General features: G+C 38.4%; 2 protein-coding genes across 8 annotated transcripts in view; both read left to right on the forward strand.

Annotated features, from left to right (window-relative positions):
* ZFYVE16 (zinc finger FYVE-type containing 16) overlaps positions 1-2,576 on the forward strand; it is a 28,457-nt gene extending 25,881 nt beyond the window's left edge. For all 4 annotated transcript variants that reach the window (XM_071732336.1, XM_071732335.1, XM_071732337.1 and 1 more), the window contains exon 18: positions 821-2,576. In XM_071732336.1, the coding sequence (XP_071588437.1) occupies positions 821-982 (162 nt within the window). In that variant the 3' untranslated portion in view covers positions 983-2,576. The remainder of the gene's footprint in view (positions 1-820) is intronic.
* A 1,178-nt stretch (positions 2,577-3,754) lies between these two features.
* FAM151B (family with sequence similarity 151 member B) lies at positions 3,755-15,714 on the forward strand. Of its 4 annotated transcripts, none has more exons than XM_071730270.1 (6): positions 3,755-3,854; positions 3,973-4,098; positions 5,936-6,101; positions 7,914-8,131; positions 8,873-9,008; positions 14,382-15,714. In XM_071730270.1, exons 1-6 carry the CDS (start codon positions 3,836-3,838, stop codon positions 14,467-14,469), a joined length of 753 nt encoding a protein of 250 aa, XP_071586371.1. In that variant the 5' UTR covers positions 3,755-3,835; the 3' UTR covers positions 14,470-15,714. The 4 variants fall into 4 exon arrangements, with proteins under 4 accessions (XP_071586371.1, XP_071586370.1, XP_071586374.1 ...); XM_071730269.1 differs by lacking the exon at positions 14,382-15,714 and adding an exon at positions 10,473-13,900; XM_071730273.1 differs by lacking the exon at positions 14,382-15,714 and adding an exon at positions 13,490-13,900.
* The last annotated feature ends 2,982 nt before the right edge of the window (positions 15,715-18,696 follow it).

An 18,696-nucleotide genomic window follows, 5' to 3' on the forward strand; every position in this document is an offset into this window, starting at 1 on the left:
GGATGAAATTTTGTGAAGCAGGATCTAAATGATTAGTTTTTCTTGAAAGGAATGGTCCTGCTTCCTCGTTCTGCCCAAATTCCCTAATAGCTGTTTGTTGTAAATTAGCAGTCTTTCTCTAGTTCTAACTCTCTCTGGTGCTTACTTGCCTCCAAGGTGAGTCAATTTAGGGAATCACTGATCAATTTTCTGATGCTTTTCTTGAAATACTTATCTTCTGCTGGTTTTGCTCCCTAGTGTAGGTCAGTAAAAAATACCTGCACCAAAATCTGCACAGCAGAAAAGAACAGATCTGTCCAGCTGAGCATGGAAGAGAGGGAAGGCAAAGTTATCCAGTATGTGAAGCCCCTCTAAAGATTTACAAGCCTGTAAATATTTTACAGTCTTGCAGATATTTTACAAGCAAATATCTACACTGTAGAGCAGTCCAGTTCCTTATCTCTGAAAGTGTTGTTACACTTAACTTTTTTTTAAAAAGAATCTGGAAATAGTCCTGTAAATCCAGTTTTTAGTAGAATATATTGCAATTAATCTGATAGTAACTGTGGTAGTAGGGTATAACTGTATCATTCTTGGACATGAGACTGAAGCAGTGTGGGACATAGGAGGCTGTGTGACCCCATAAACCCAGGGGGAATGTTGTGTACTTCCCAGTGGCAGGCCTCACCAGTCACAGTTGCCCACTCAGATGCCAGTGTTAAAATATGCTTTTGTCACTTGATGCTAGCTGAAGTATTCCTTTTACCAAGATACTACACTTCTGCAGTGTCTTATTAATACAAAAAGTGTTCGTACCAACAGTATTATGTTTTCCTCCTAGGTTGAGTACTTAGCTGGATCTGGAGGTCATCTTCTTCCACAGAAGTATCTGAATGAATTGGACAGTGCTCTGATTCCTGTGATTCATAATGGAATATCAGATCCTACAAATCTACCGTTGAAAATGGAATTAATATTTTTCATTCTAGAATGTCTGTTTTGATGAGTCTGATTACTGGCAATATACTGATTTGCTAGGTCTGAACACCAAAGTTACAACACTACCAACACTAAAATAATTAAACGTTTCTAAATCTGTTCTGTTTAATATTCAAACTGTTTTTTAAAAAACCCTCAAATCATCTCTGGTTATGTTACTATAAAAGAACTGTAGTTTGTAATGTTTCCTGAAGTTCTTGAAAGTTTACACTTAATACAGGTGCAGAAGAGGACAGGTTTTGTTACCTCTTTAGAGACTTGTAGCATTTACTATCTGTAGTGTAACTTTAAGCCATAATGTCTTGCCTCTTAACCTCAGATAATTGTGTTATTAAAACTTGCTAGTGTTAGATCTCATCTCTGCAGCATGTGCTTTCCATGTGCAAATGAGCTGAACACTGAAGCAGAAGCTGGCACAAAACTTCTTTTGCCATTTGAGAGTCAAGATCTTCTGTAGCTGACTGGAATCTGTCAGAACAAAACACAGGTGCACACCTTCTGACATTTGTTTCTGGTCAGCAAGAGGAAGAATTTCAGGGTTATGTTTATGAAGGCTTTGTAACTAAAGTCCTTCACATTAGGATATAATGCTGGTGCTTCAGGAACATGTGCTCTGAATTAATTTTTTATATGGAAGACCTGTTTTCTTGCATTTCTACGAATTTATCTAACTTAAATGGATGCTATTTTTGTAAGTACTGCTATTTTATCTTTACTCTGTGCTTAGAAGTCCTGATGAATTTGACCTTTCAACAATTAATAATCCAAATTACCCTTTATGTAAACAACATTTAGCAATAAGATGAGCATACTGCAATATCCTTTCTGCTCCTGTCTAATGCTTTTGTAGCCTCTTAGTAGCCACCCTTACTTTCAGGGAGAATTGATGTATTAAGTGTGAATTTTCATGAACAGATTGGTATTTTTTTTAGTATACCTGATGTTCGTGTATAGTATGTATTTTTTTACATTGGGTCAAGATCTATTTATGTATTTGTGATGCATGTGATTTTTACTGAGGTTCAGTGAGCCCTTAATTGGGATTTGGGAACTGCCACACAGCTGTTTTATCAACAGAACCAACACTGAATATATAAGATCTGCATTGTTTTCAGCAAAATTGCTGGTACAATTCTGTAATCAGACTATTAGAACTTTGATGCCTTCTTGATGCAAATAGGGGATATGTTTTTGTATCAAAAGCAATTTTTAACTTGATCTGCTCTGCTGTTACCTATGCTTAGGAAAAAAAAAAATGGATCTAGGTTTCTACAAGGCTTCCAAGTTACCTTGGGGGAACGTGATGCTGCATTTGAGCTTTTTTAATGTACCTTCTAGGAAACTGCAGTTCTGGAGAAGCACTGAACACAGGAACGTTGCTTTAAAAGAAGCTGCACCAGGACCAGACAGGGAGAGATGAGAGGAAGGTTCAGGACTGTGACTGTGGGTGGAGGGGCTGTTCCTCCCCACCCGTGTGCCCCGTGGGTGAATCTGCCTCCCCCTTCTCTGTGCCCAGGGGTAACCAGAGGCAGGGCAGACTCTTGCTGCTTACCCTGTATTAACTTCAAAGTAATAATCAATAAAGGTAATTAAAGAAAGCTTGGTATTGTACTTGAGCTGTTTAAAAAAACAAAAAACCACCCAACAAACAAACAAAAAAACACACCTCCCCAAAAACAAACCCCCCCCAAAGCAAAACAAAAAAACAAAAAACTCCCCCCCCAAAAAAAACCCAAAACAAACTCACAAAAACACCCCAACAAAAAATCCCAAACAAAACCAAAAAACCCCAAACAACCAAAAGAAAAACAAATCACAGAAAACCAAATAAAAAAAATGAGAAAAAACAAACCCCCACCAAGAAAGAAAAAAACAAGAGAACAAAACAAAGCCCAAGAAAAAAAAAACCAAGAAAAAATTTAAAGGAAAAAACAACCCCCCCAAACCAATAAAAAAACAAGAAACCAGAACAAAAAACCAGGCAAAAAGCAAAAACAAAAAACAAGAAAAAAAAGGGAAAAACAAAAAACCAGGCAAAAAGCAAAAACAAAAAACAAGAAAAAAAGGAAAAACAAAAAACCAGGCAAAAACAAAAAACAAGAAAAAAAGGAAAAAAAACCCAAGAAAAAAAAGGGAAAAGCAAAAAAACAAGAAAAAAGCTAAACCAAAAAACCAAGCAAAAAGCAAAAACAAACACCAGGAAAAAAACCAGTAAAAATCAAGGACCAAGAAAAACAGGAAAAAACAAAAAACCAAAAAAGCTAAAACAAAAAAATCAAAAAAAAAAAAAACCAGAAAAAAACAAAAAACCAAGAAAAAAACCTAAAGCAAAAAACCCAAAAAAGTAAAAAAACAGGAAAAAACAAAAAAGAAGAAACAAACAAGGAAAAAACCAAAAGACAAGGAAAAAACAAAAAAAGTGAAAAAACCAAGAAAAAAAAAAAAAACCCCAAAACCAAACGAGTAAAAATAAAAATAAAAAAAACAAAAAAACAAGAAAACCCCAAGAAAAAACTAAAAACCATGGGAAAAACAGAAGAAAAAGGGAAAAAAAACCCAAAAAAAAACCATGAAAAAACCCAAAAACGTGAAAAAAACAATAGAAAAAACAAACAACCCCCCCAAAAAAACCAGAGTGGTGAAAAAAACAAAAGAGAGAAACAAAAAAAAAAAAAAAAACAAAAAAAACCGAAAAAAACCCGAAAACTAAAAACATTTTTTGTTGTCAATAAAAAAAGGACAACTTTCCGCTGGACCTCCCCTGCCCCGGGCCGGATCGGGGTGGCAGCAGCAGCTGCAGCAGCAGCAGCTCCGCGGCCCTGGGCTGCCCTGCCCGCCCCTTCCGCCCGTCGCGGGAATGGCGGAGGATCCGCAGGGTAAGAGCTGCGCGGCAGGGACCGGGACCGGGACCGTACCCGGACCTCTCCCCACCGCCTCTGCCCCGCGCCCGCGGTGCAGGGGCCCGGGGTTAAGGGGACGTCTCCCTTCGCGCAGGCGCCTGGAGCCAGGAGGCGGTGGGTCACTTCCTGAGGTCGCAGAGCATACGGGTGAGAGATGGAGCTGCGGTCCGGTGGTTCCACGCCGCCAACAGCAAAGCCCGGGCCGGGGAGGCCGCCAGGAGTAAGTGTGAGGCGGTGCCCTGCGCCCAGCCCAGGGCCGCCATGAGCTCTCCCCGGGGGGTTCGTTCCTCCCCTCAGAACGCTTTGGGCTTGAGGCTTGGGCCGTCCCGGGAACGGGGGAAGACAAAAGGTTCCCTGCGCAGGGTTAAAAATCGTCCCGCCCGTCAGGCGAGGTGCGGGGTCGGTGCTGCCAAAAGGGCTGTAGGCAGGGGAGGAAAAGCTCCTGGGAAAGGTTCATTACAAGGAAGACATGGATGTGCTGGGGTGTGTCCAGAGAAGGGCCACAGGGATGATCAGAGGGCTGGAGCACCTCTCCTGTGAGGACAGACTGAGAGAGTTGGGGTTGTTCAGTCTGGAGAGGAGAAGGCTCTGAGGAGACCTTATTGTAGCCTTCCAGTATCTGAAGGGGCTACAAGAAAGCTGGGGAGAGACTTTTTAGGGTGTCAGGGAGTGATAGGACATGGGGGAATGGGTACAAACTAGAGGTAGGGAAATTTAGATTGGAAGTTAGGAAGAAGTTCTTCACCATGAGGGTGGTGAGATACTGGCACAGGTTGCCCAGAGAGGTGGTGGAAGCCCCATCCTTGGAAGTTTTTAAGGCCAGGCTGGACAGGGCTCTGAGCAACCTGATCTGGTGGGAGGTGTCCCTGCCCATGGCAGGGGGGTTGGAACTGGGTGATCTTAAAGGTCCCTTCCAACCCTGACAATTCTATAATTCTGTAATTCTGTGATTCTCTGACCAGAGGGGCCCTCCAGATAGCTTTGTCCCAGTGCCAGCTGTGGAGCAGAAGCTGTGGTGCTGGGAGGAGAGGTGCCCATGGCAGCTTTGTCAGGGCTGTCCCCTCTTCCTAAGGTAGTTCAGGATTCACAGGGTGCTTTGACCCCATGTGGATGGATCTTTTGGGTACTTTTAGGACGATTTGAAGTTGTGCGATGCCATAGCATGCTGGATAATATTTCCTGGGTGCCACAGGGCCATTTTATTACATTTTATCACCCACAAGATGATGAAGTATTTCAGATTATTTGTGAGCAGTTTATTTCAATGAATTTTAATTTTTGCGAATATGGAAAAAATACATAAATTTTTAAATGACAATATATACTTTGTTTTCTAATAACTTTTTAATTGTTCCAATTTAAGTGTATATTGAATTCTGTATAAATATATAAAAATATGTATTCTAATATTTAGGGCTTTATATAAATACAAATATACAAATACAATATACAAAGCTAGTAGTACTGCACAGACTCTGAAATGCTTCTCTTTATAGAGCTGTTTACAAGAGACTGAAACATTCTGAAGATTTCCATTCACTTGTCCTGTGTTTCAGCTACCACTTTCCTGGCAGATGTTTCTGGATAGCTGACTGGGTGGCTGACTTATTTTTTTTGTAAATTTTGGCTGAGATCAGCTTTGACAGTGGGCCAAGGGGAGTACTCAATCTCTGCCACTGTTAAAATCACCTGGTCAGCTTTCCTCTAAAAGCTTCTGTCTAGAACACTTGTTAAAAGAGGAAAAGATTTGAAATTTCACAGGAGGGGATTCATATGTTGGGTATTCATTTCACTGTGACTCTGAAAAAAATGTGATTACTTGGCTGAGTGTATCTACAAAGATCAATTTTCACACACCTGTAGATGCCTAAGAAAGTTTAGTGAGTTAAGAACCAAAAAAACCCCAAATAAATTAATCTCTTGTTTCACAGACAGCAACTAATAGTGGGTGTCCACAGTCCAGTGTGGAAAGGCTTGCCATGTAAAGGTGAGTCTGAAGCAAACACTGGAAATGTTTGGTTTGCTTCTGTTAGATTATTCATTTTTTGAATTAACAGGTGATGTTCACATGATAGAAGCAGATGTTCTCCTTCGTGGTGGCAAGGGAGGAAATGGAGACCCTATCATGGCTCATCCACCTGAAACAGACAGTGACAACACCTTGCAGGAGTGGCTGGAAGAGATTGTCAACACAAACAAAGGCATCAAACTGGATTTTAAGAGGTAACTCAAGGCAAAGATATACTGTTTGCATTCAAAATAATTATCATTCCTACAGGTTGTACTAACTGTCCTTTGGGGACAGCAGACCAAACTTTTTCTTTCTGTTCAATTTCATGTGATGCATTCCTTCCTGAACAGAAAATGTGGTAAAACACAATCAGTATTACTAAATGGATTTCAAGGGTAAAAAGCTGTAAACATTTTTAGAACTACAAACAGTGATTCCACACTCAGTGAATTAGTTGCTTAAATTGCTATTGAGCAAAGTTTTCCCACGAGCAAAACTGGTATGATAGTGGGAGGCTTCTGTGAGTTTCCACTTGTGCAAAGATGTTGGGAAAGACAAATGTTCAGGCCAGGAGGTGAGGCAGTGGCTCCCAGCAGCAAATGGGGCTGAGTCCCCTGGGTTTCCTTGCCTGGCAGCACACAGGTCTCTCCTGCAGCTTTTTTGGTATCATTCTCTGCCATGGGAAGAGTTTTGGAAAGAGTGTCAAGGTTTTTCATGGAGCTTCTGAAAGGGTTGCTGGAAAGGCAACAAGTTGTTCCTGGTCTGCTGGAGTTCATACTAATTTAGAAATGTTATCCCATGCCACTTTATTTTCCAGAAACTTTTTTGTCTTTTTTGTTGTTGTTGCTGCTGTTATTTGTTTCCCAAGGAGGGGGATTCTGTATCCTGGTCAGTTCCAGTACTGACAGTCGTAGTGGAGGTGTCTCAGTTGATTCAGAGTCAGCTGTGAATTTTAGATGTACACACTTGCAGCTAACTTCATCTTTGTCTGAAGTTACATGTACAGTATCTGTTTTTGCACCAGATGGAAAGCTGCCCTCCATTCAAAAAAGCACATCATCAGTGCCTAAATAGGATATAGAAATGAAAAAACAAAAGCTAGATAGTTGTAAAATGTGTTTTGTCTCTATTGTTGTACCTAATGCAATCACAGTTTTCTTGTGAAAATTCATAACAGTGCAAAAAGAAAGGAAAGGACAAGGGAAGGTTGTTGTTGGGTGTTGTTTTGTTGTTTTTTTTTTTACATTTTAATTATTCTTTAAATTAATTTTAAAACATCTACCTCTTACTTTTCTGCAAGGAATTTCTAGCCAAGTGCAGTGGCTTAAAAAAGCAAGCTTTAAAAATTATGTTGCATTATGAAAACTTGATTGCATAAAAGCAGTTAAAAAACACAAGCACACAGTGTGGTCTAAATGTGTGGTAACAGAATTTGATGTTCTTTTGGGTAATATTTATTTGAATACTGTGGCTGAAGTTTTGAAGATTATTTCAGCAGTGCTTAAAAAGATGCATTTCTACTCTGCCAGCATGATTAGGCACATAATCACATTTCCTGCTGGCTTTATCTACAGGAATTAATGTGTTCTGCAAAAGGACTTCAGAGTCTGCTTCAGAAAATGCAGAATCATTCACTATGGAGTCAGCAATATGTTTGATTTTTCCAAATGCCGTGCAATAAAATGAGTGCTGTCTGGTTTTGGGGTTTTTTTTAATTTATTTTTTGTTTTGTTTGTTTCAAGAGCTGCTACTTTGGCCTTTTTTCTTTTTACATTATCTTGTACTTTGTGATTTAGAAGGCATCCCACTGGCTTAGACAATCCCATGTATATAGGAAGATACATTCTGACCACACACAATCTGACAATAAGTTTGATAATAATGGTTGACCATAATGTTAACTCAAGCCATTATTAGCTAATACTAGGTCGAAGTGTTGAGCAGAATTCCTCCCACTATGCATTTAACATGTATCTAGTTCCCATCCTCAGTCTCAGTGAGGTGTCTCATCTCCTCCCACACAGCCTGGAAGCTGTAAGGCCTTCCTTGGAGCTTCTTCAGCATGTGAAGCAGCATTTGAGGCGACCCGTTTGGATCAATGCAGATGTCCTACTGGGACCTAATGGAAGCAGTGCTGTAGTGGATGCAGAAGAGTTCATCAGCACTGTCACATCATTTTTCCCAGACGTGACCTTGTCACTGGGATGGACAACTGGCTGGCACCCTAACAAGCACAATAAAGGTAAAGGTAGATGAATTGTAATACTGCATAGTCTTGCTTCCTTCAAATTTTTTTCATAATTGGTTCAAAATAAGCTATATGCTACTTGTTCAGCTTGAAGGTAATGGTGAACGTCAGAACTAAGAATTTTCTTAGTTGGTGTACTTGATAAAAATAAACTGTTGTTATTGAAGTTCAGATTTTCAGAGCCTGTAAGAAGTCAGGCATTTTAACTACCTCCAGTGCTTTTAGAAATCTCAGCAGCAAGCCATTGAAGCATTTTAGATAGCTTGATTTCAGCATTTTAAAAGTCAAAAGTATTTTCCATGCTTTTCCACTCTATAATTTAGAGACTTCTGTTGCATTCTTTCTAAATTTTTGAAGGTTTCTTGTTTCTTAAGGGTCAGTCTCATGTTAAAATGAGTCCACAATGAACTGAGTCACAACATTTTTTTTTAGAGAGACAGGAGAGATATAATTTCCTGGATGTTAGAAAATGTCACATTCTGTATTTGAATGCAGAATAGCACTGCAGTTGATGGAAATAAAGGTTTTCAAAATTAGTTTATTTTTGCATATTACTATTGCTTTTTTCCTCTGGGACAATGGCATCTTTCGTTTAAATTTCATTTCTCACTTCCATCATTTTAATGAAGCCCATATTTGCCCTTGTATAATCTTGCAGTAGTCTAGAATTAATTGTTTCTTTATAGGGATTGTATTTGTGTGGAATTCTTTTTCATTAAATGGTCTTCACTGTAGGATATGATTGGGCAATGGTGAAAGAAATGGCTCAGATATGCAGTCAGCTTTCCCAGCCTGTAACTTTTCCTGTGAGAGCAGCACTGGTACGACAGTCAATATCTGAGCTGTGCTGGTTAATGCAGCAGTCAGACAGGTAAGTGTGAGGGCCTTCATTTTCAGCTGTTTTTGTTACTAAAGGCATGTAATAATTTATATTAAACACAGCACACTTATGTGCAGATACCCATCCCAACTCTGTTGATAGTACTTGGCTTCTAGATTAACCCTTCAGTTCTTTAATTCCTTCAGTTCTTCCAGTGTGTTGGCATACAGGGCTGGTGACTGTTCATCTCTTTAAAATAACAAAATTCCAAAAGTTTCTTTTAAAATTACTTCCTGTTTTTTTCTTAGTGTCATGATTAGAAGACAGAAATTCCTGAGCCACTTTTTCTGACATACAATTTACCTGTACTTCAGAGCAATAGAGCTCTAATAATCAAAGGGGGGAAAACAAAGTATTTGCCATGTGGAGATTTTGGAGTTTAATGATTTTAAGTTTAAATGATACTTTAAAAGTTTTAATATTCTTTAAAGGGTAAAATAAAGTCTTTGTGACTACTGAGAAAATGTGATAAAGTGCAGAATACACATTCAGTAAATCAGATGGCATTACTATACACCATGAAGGTGACAAAACATGGAGTATGAAACCACCTGTAGCTGAGAGTGCCTTGTGCTTTCTGTTACAGTGCTCTTCTTGCAACTGTTTATTTGTCAAACTTTAAGTAGTTAGAGTGTACATTTCTTTGCTGGAAATCCTCCTAAGATTTTTTGTTTGGTCCTTCCTAGTTTTGTTCAGAAGAGTTCACACAAAGACCAGTCTTGGAGCCACAAAAATTGTTCTGGGTAGTGCAAGGCTGTCCACTTTAAAAATTTGGCTGTCCTCTTTGGGGTGTCCTAGCAAGATTACCTTTAGCAGCAAGAACATGGATTTTGGGTGCAGCCAAAGTGTGTGACATAGCTCTGTAACGAGCAAAACAGACCTGTCAGAGGAACAGAGCTCTGCAGATTTTAGTTTGTGTGTGTTTGTCCTGAAACAAACTTGTTTAAGTTTGTTAAGGACAAGTTGTCCTCCTAGTTGAGTTCTTCACCTTAGTCTATGAGTACCAAGCATTCTGTAAACCCTGTATACAAACTGGAGTGGGTTTGGTCATACCTGCTTCTGACAATGGGTCCAGTAATTGCTTTTCCCTCTAACTTGAAGCCACTGTGGTAACAGAAGGATTGAAGAGACTCTTAGTGCGTCTGTGGTAGCAGAAATGCAGGGCTGAGGATGTTGACTCGCTTGGTTGTAGAGGGTGAAGAGGGTAGGGGAATACAAAATTGTTTATTCTGAGAATTCATAATTGCTTAACCTTGAAATCTAAAGGACATTTTGTTCTTGCTATTTAGCTACATTACTAAAACTATGATACCAGAGCTCTAAATGCTTTCAGGTTAAATGTCTTCCTGTCTTGTATACTTAAGATAATAACTCTTTTTTTCTCTTCCTCTTGTTTCGGTTTTTTATTTTGGTTTGGCTTGCTTTTTGTTGTTTCCATTTTTTTTTTAAATGCAGATACAGCCTCACTGTTTGGACAGGAAAGGAAGACGTGTATTCTGTAGAAGATTTGCTTTACATCCGAGAGAACTTTGATAAAAGTAGGGTTTATTATGACCTCTTAGAGCCACAAAATTCTGAATTCAAAAAAGCCATAGGACTAAAATAGTTAATGCAAAGCAGTCAGCCTTGTCATACATAACCTCTTCAAACATGAAGATTCCTTGTTCAGGGAAATGCATTTTCATTCCTAAAAGATTATTGCAGGACGTAGGCCATGGTTCTTGAACAAATTTTGTATAACACTTTATTGAAAGGCTTCTCAAGTAGAAATTTAATGCCTTTTTAAATAGGCATTAAATTAAAAATTAAAAATACATATTAAAAATTGAATAGGCAATTTTGTAATATTAACTGTGAGTTACTCATCATGTTTATGTTCCTCTCATTCACCCAGTAGTAAAGGCTGCTCACATTACCTGAATATTCATCCTCCTGTTCCTGCCCTGCAAGCAAAGGGAAAGTGGGCTCAGCAGAGAGCTGTGGACCAAGTCAGTTTGCTACAAACTGGTTTTGTGTAAGCCAGAGTCTGTGGGACACTCAGTCTCTAGCCAAGCCTGGTTTCACTTTTTATAGAGGAGGACAAGGGTCATGACTCTATTAAGAACTGTGCAATTGGCAAAAGGGTATTTTATCACTCATTTTGATAAACTGCATTTTAAATGTCATTGCCTTTGATAATGTTCTCATTCCTGGTCAATAAAAGATTCTGTTTGCTAGATGGGAGAAGTGGGATCTGTGATGCTACATGTTCCAGAGCTCTTTTTACTGAATGAAAACTAACTAATTCCAGGTTCTCTGCAGTGTGGTGACTGCATTTCACACCACAGGCCTGGGATTGTGAAAAGGCTGAGTTGGAGCTGTTGCTGCAGTGCAGGAGGTGCTGGGGAAACAACCCCCCAGATGAATAAAAATAATCCAGTCTTGTACATAAAGCATAGTGGTGGATTATAGTGAGATATAGATCAGATGCAACATTAAGAGAGATGTACAGTGTTTTATAAGATGGAAAAGTGGTGGTGGTTCTTTAAGTAGTTTTAAATGAAACTATAGCAGGACTTATGTGAATTGTTCTGCTTGCAGTCCATCTGAAAGCCAGAGGCTCTAAGAATGAAATAACTGTACAGTGATCAGTACTTTAGAGCAAAAATTGCCCATTAATGTGACAGTACAGTTTGTTTCTTAATTCGCCCAGATTCTGCATCTTTTTAACAGCTGTCAGTATAGTATCAGAATTTTCAAAAAAAAATTTTATTATCAGAAATCAGAAATTTTATTATCAGAAACTTCACTTTGAAGAAAACAAAAAGTCATTGCAGCTCTACTGACCTACTGGAGGAATACAATCTATTAATTTTAAGGAGTTTTTAGCTCTCCTGCTTTTTGTATCCCTTGAATTGGGATCACTTGAAATCATCACTTAGGATCACCACTTGGTTTCTCTCTTTTCATGTCAATCTCCATATAAATGCTTTCCTGTAAGATGTGCTTACTGTGGGGCTGGCAATAAGGTAATAAAGCTGAGATGAAAGCCAGTTATTTATTCTGCTGGAAACTGGGGGATCTTTGGCAGGTCTATGTTATTCTGGCTGATGCTGTCTTTTTTTTTTTTTTTTTTTTTCCCCACACTTTTGAACATCTTTTCATTCTACTTAAACCATTTTTTGACAGCTGTAAATTCTATGATCTCTGTGGAATAATTTTCTCTATCAGTGTTGCTTTGTGTCTGTTGCCAGTGTTGTTTTGTGACAGTCAGGCTCTTTGACTTAATTGTCCTTCTTACATGAAAAATATGGTTGACTTTAAAGGAATTAGATAACTGTTCAGAGTATCCAGGTGAGTTAGCTGATTAATAAAACACTTCTAATTTACTGAAGATGTAGGCTCTGTATTTTTTCTGTGAAATTTGTGGAATCTCATAAGTAGATGTAATAACATGTTAGAGAACTGACATCCTAAGTCCTGTGCAACTACACAATAATATTCTGCAGGATCATTTAAGTATGATGAACACAAAACTGGAGCTGATTTTCTGAGGTTTGCTTTGTTTGAGTGTGCTGTGAAATAAAAGAAAATGCCCTCAAATACAATTTTTTTTTCAAAAGCAATTCTGCCTGTCTCCGGCGTTCATTGAAGAACTATTCAGCTGTGGCTTGCTCTGACTGCAGACAATTTAGTCTTCTGGTCTTTTTTGCTTGATTTAACATTTCAATTTTCAGAGTATTTCTTTTAACAAGGGTAGAACTACTAATGTGAGAAGAGATACTAGGAAGAGGTTGGACAATTTAATTTGCATAATCTTTATGTTGCTAGAAACCTTTTTGTACCACAAAATTACATAATTTCTCAAAATGTTACTATAAAACTAATTTTTTATTGCATTTTGATGTTCATAGATGCTTGTGCTTTATTTTGTTCATTTTTTGTTGCAGAAAGTATCAATTTGCCTCTGCTCTCTGCTGTCTGAGCTTTCTGTATATTAACTTGTGTTCACTGCCAGTTTTCTCTATAAATTTTGTACTAACCTGTGTGCAAAAGGAAGGGCTGCCAGGATGTTGTATTAATTTTCAGTCCTTTGCATCTCCTCTAGGGCTTTGATGGATGAGTTTTGGCATGTGTTTTTGCAGTGAAGGTGTTACTGCCTTCCTCTGGCTACTTCTGGTACACCTTTTTATTGCAAATTGCTGTAGTTACTGTATTATTACCCTTTTAATACCATCATTGAAGAAAACACACACCCAACACTTCAGTTACTCCAAATTGCACTGGGGCACTAAGGTCTGTGTTCCCTTACACAGCAGCAGTAACTTCTGGCAGGTTTTTTTAGTGCATTTTTTAAATTGTGCTTCCAGTAAAATTCAAAGCATTATAATATATAATTTTCTGAATTTTTAACTTCTACATTTGTTGGGCAATTTTATGTTGTTTTCTCAATATCCTTATACTTTAGCTTTGTTCCCTTGATTTTTTTTCAGTGATCCTTCTGTCCCTATAGCTGTTGCTTTCCCTGCCTAATTCATTCCTGTCACTGCTGGAGCAAAAAAATAAATAACTGGCTGTGCAAATTCATAATCACAGATGGGGGTCTGTCCAAGTAGAATTAAATAGTGTGTTAAAAAGTTGTTCTTGTTACTGTGTTTTTAAAATGTACGTGCAGGTCAAGGTTGTATTTTAAAATAGACTGGCTTTTGGGAGAGAAGACTTAAGTCATGCCATCTGTGGCAGCTCATGAAAGTGTTCAAAATTGCTAGCTGCTGCCTCCAGGGAAAAAATAATGAAATTAATTACAGTTCATCAGCATGTGTCTGCTTCTGGATTTCAAAAATTTGGTAATACATGGGACTGCATACAATTCTAAAAATAAATATTTTTTATTTTCAATTTAAGATCATAGCATGTTTTTTTAAATGGCTTGATAAAAATTCGCTTATTTCCCTCCTTGAACAGCTCTGAATTAACATCAGACTGGTGTGGTGCTAGCACAGGAGGTGCCAGCCTTGTGGTAAAATTTAAAATACTGGTTTTGACTTTGTGTTTGCCAACTCTGTGTCTTCAGGTGCTCTCTTAAGTGTTGGTCTGCTGATACCTGGGCTGCCTGAATCCCAGGTTAGGTGAGCAGCAGGGCTGAGGCAAAGCCTGCTTTGAGCTGGAGGGTGGGTGAGACCTCCAGAGGTTCCTTGCAGCCTGGATTTTTGTATGATGTGGTGACACATCTCACCTGCTGCATCACACACACCACTGCAGAGGGTTAATGAGGCTGCACAGGAGGTTTAGGAAGTTCTGTAATTCCCGTGGTTTGGTTATTGCAAAGTGAATGTGTCAAAGTGAAGGTTTTGTACAAAAACACTTAGCTGCTTCTATCACCAGAGTGCCTCAGTCCCTCACAGAAATTCTCAGGTCCTCTTGCCTGTTCTGTACCAGTGAAAAGAAGGAGGCTTCTGTTTTACTTGTGTGAGATGCCAACAACGTTTCTGCAAGGGCTGTGGTTGCTTCCAGCCATCCACCTTCATCATCAGCCAGGGAGGTGCCTGGCTTTGCTAACAGGTGTCCTTTCAACAACAGGAATTTTGTATATTTTTAATTTTTTTTTTTTTAATTAAGGTTAACTTGCATAAGAGAGTACAAGATGCACTGTCGCTTAAAAAGGATTGATAACTATGAATGTTATCAAAACAATTACTCATTAGAATTGGGATTTTATTCCTTTCACTACTGAAAAAAAAAATAACAAATCCAAACCCCCCCCCAAAAAAAAAATGCAAAACCCTGAGATTTCTTAAGTTGTTTACTTATCAAACCTGATCTCCTCGAAGGTATTGCAGTGCCACTAATACATTAAGGTGAAAATGTGTGACTTAGAAATACTGGGAAATATTTTACAGCAAAGATTCCTGCCTGTAATTCTGGATTTCAGAAAATTAATTAAAGAAAAAAAAAAAAAGTGTGTCCCTTTTATGAATACAGTGTGAGTGCTTTTAGTGTGAAGGTTATTTTTAACTAATCTTAGCCTTTCTGTAACAAGCCAAGCCCTTGTCACATGAACAAAATAACCAGCTAGCAGAGTAATGGTTTAGTATGTAAGAATTCATGAATTTGTAATTTCCTGATTTTAGCTGGAAAATTAGTTGTACAGCCTAACAGATGCAGAGAGAGGAAGGACTTTTTACATAACTGACTGATAAAAAGAGAGTAATGACTCAGTTTACCTTTTCTCTTGTGTAACTATCAAATTATGGTAGTATTCTTCTGGAAGTGCTGTGTAATTGTGAAAGAGCTCAAAATGAAGCGACTCCAGATGCTTTTCCCCTTACAGGAAAACCAAGAAGTACAGGGAAGTGTGTTTTGAATACTGTATTTTGAACACTGTGCCTTAAATGCAATTTTAAAACTGCCCTTTTCCAGCATCCTTGAGTTGTTTTAAAATTCTTTAACCAAAGTACTTGGCTTTTTAGATGATCACTGTTTTTTGAGAGGCCACCCTATTTGTCCAGAAATTACCTTCATTGTATGATTTCACAATGGTTTTTTCAGAGAAAATGATCACCTTTCTGAATGTACCACTTAGGCCCAAAATGAATAATCTCTTAGGCACTGTGTTTGACTGGAAGCTGCAGCTTATGCTGACAGGAATGCTTGCTCACAGAAATGCCACTTCCATTTTGTGCAGTTTAAATTTTCCAGAGTTCATGCCATTAATCTTTCTATAAGAACAGATGAGCTTCCCTAACTTTTCACTGTAAGGTGTGAGAAGCAGTCCAGAGAGTAGTCTCTGGGTAGGAAGCCACAGCACCCAAAAGAAATGTCAAAGAAATAGTTTTAGCTATTTTTTGTCAAAGAATAGTTTAGTGTTCTTTTAGTTAGTATTCTTTTGTCAAAGAATAGTTTAGTGGCATGATGCATAAAGATGCATAAAGTGAACCTGACATATCTTCTGTGGTTTGTACCTTTAATCAGGGAAGATTGAACATTAGAAACTGAGGTCTTGGTTGGCATTCTTTGCTTAAAAGACATGATGAATGACTCAAAAATTAGGAGAATTAATACTTCAAAGATGGCAGAAGTGTATCTCCACTGAAGTGGGACCACAGTGCGCAACCAACAGATGGAGAGAGCCTCTCACACAATAATTTGTACAAATCAACTGTATTGGATTAAATCAAATTAATTGTTCCAATTTTCCTGTGTAGAGACAGCCTGAGAAACACAAGTGAGTACCTTTGGTAGTGACTCATCATCTCCTAAGTGGTGAATAAAAGGATGTGTCTATTTCCATATTCCCTGAATGGGGAGAAAATAACTTTTATTTTTGCATCAAAACAACATCAATAGAACAAAACAGAATTGTTTTTCCTTTGAAGGTCACTTGTAACATTGATGAAACACTAAACATTAATGTTATTCTTTCACATTGCTTCTGTATCAAAATTAAGCACAAAACACTGTTCACACTACAGAAGAACTTTACTTTTCAGGTTATACCATTTATTGACCATGAGTGAAAATTACTGTTTTACCAGTAATCCTATATAGGCAGCTACTTCTAGGCACACTAATTTTTAGCAGAAATTAGACTACATCTGTAACAGAGATACCAGTTAGAACACAATCTGCTGATTTTTACTAGAAAACAATTGATACTATTTAAGAACTATTTTTAGCTTAAAATATTTAACTTCATTATGAAATGAACAGACCAGAAAATACCATTTTCATTCATATCATAAAAACATTTGAACATATACTGTGCCTGAGCGTGATGTTCACAAGGACTGGCTTGTACACAGTTAATAATTTAATAGGCAAATGCTGCTCCACATAATTTCTCTGTCATAAAAGGATTTCTATGTAATCCTTGTTTCTGGTTATATAGAACCTTCTGCTAACCTATATGTATACCTTTGCTGATACATGCAGATGCTGATCCAGTGACATCCAGTAAGAGGCAGAACCTGGATGGAACCAGGTACTCCATGTTTCCACTAGTATTTTATGTACACTTATTAAAATGTACATAGCTTCACTTCTGGAACTTCCTCATTTTTGGATGCTCAATGTGCAAGCTCAGTTGCTGGGGTTTGGTTTGGTTTTGTTGTGTTGGACTTTTTAATGAACATGGTGAATGCTTCTTGCCTGAGTCCTGTTTGAGAGGTGAGGGTTTGGCAGCCAATCCATAAATGGCCAAGTGGATTGGCCATTTCATCAGCGGTTGACTGGTTCATCTCTGGTTAAATAAAAACCAACCAACCAAATAAAAAACCCTGTTTGCCAGCAACTTGCCTGTGACTGGTTGTTCTTTGGGGTGAGAACTAATTAAGTGAGACAATCATGTCTGAAACAGATGTGATAGCATAGTGCAAGCTCACTGTGGCCCTTCCCAGCTGTCACCAGGCTAGTGAGCCATGGCTGGAGGAGGGTAAAGCACACCACAGCTTTCAAGACCCATATTTTGTGTAGGAATCATTCTTTTTTGACAACAGTGTTCAAGATTTTCATATTTGCTCATTCCAGCTATAACAGGTGCTCAGAGGGCTTGGCCAGGGAATCAACAGTGGGATTATCTGCCTTCCAGGATCATCACTAGAAACTGGAGAGGCTTTGTGTTACAAAGTTGATTTAAAGATTTTAGTTTTGAATTCCACATCAGTGCTTGATATACAACTCTGTTGTGTAGAGATGCAAACCACATTCCTTTGCTTTCCACACATCCAATGTTCCCTTCCTCAAATTATGCATGTTACTAACTTCTGGAAATTTTTACACAAACAGTTATTCACAGAGTATGTTTATCATCCACTTGAAACTGTCTAATACTAAGGGCAAAGCTAAACAATATACCAGTTACTTGCTAGACAATGCCAGACTGGGTACATTTTCACTGAAGCTGCAAGCAGGCATAGTACCCACAGTACCCACTGTACATTCAGAAAAAATTATTTCAGTACACAGAAACTCACGTTATACATACACAATTTCAATACAGTTATTTTCGGTGAACAATGACAGAACACATTCAATATTTCTCAGTCTAGGTGAGTTATAAGATGCCAGAAATCAAAAATCTATGGAATTTGCACAAAGACAAGGTAGATGTTTGGAATCACAGAGCACTAAAAGGCAAGAAAAAAGTTTTTTAGATGGAACTACTTTAAAATATGCAATAGTTTGGAGACAAATGAATATTTCTTGCCTGTAACAAATTCCATCCTCTGCTTCTAATTAGGCAGAAGGAGGACCTACATCTCCCAAGTGGCCTTTTTTTTTTTTTTTTTATATATCCATCTGAGCAGGAGGACAGAGCTCTTGCTCCCAAGCATGTGTGTGAAATGTCCTCTATGATCAGGACAACATGAGGATGTCCCACCACCTGTAACCCAAGCCTGTGACCAGGGAGGAAGAGCTGCTGCATGATCTGGAGATCTGTTTTTTGAGTCTAAACTAAAGATAGTCATAGACCCAAGTTTAGATACAGCCTCCCCCCCGCCATCCTTCCTCTGTTTTAAATGAGCAGATTCCAGCAATAGGTATCTCGAGAAGCCCAAATTGCTTGGGCAATGACATGCCTCACAGACACTGCAAGCAAGGTTTGGTCATTTTACATGAGATTACTCAGAACTTCTTGCTTGCTGTGCTGGCTTTTTAGCTCCCAGGCATCATGTGCTGAACTTGAGCTCCCCAGAGCTCT

Source organism: Heliangelus exortis, chromosome Z, assembly GCF_036169615.1.
Source record: "Heliangelus exortis chromosome Z, bHelExo1.hap1, whole genome shotgun sequence".
Lineage (NCBI taxonomy): Eukaryota > Metazoa > Chordata > Aves > Apodiformes > Trochilidae > Heliangelus > Heliangelus exortis.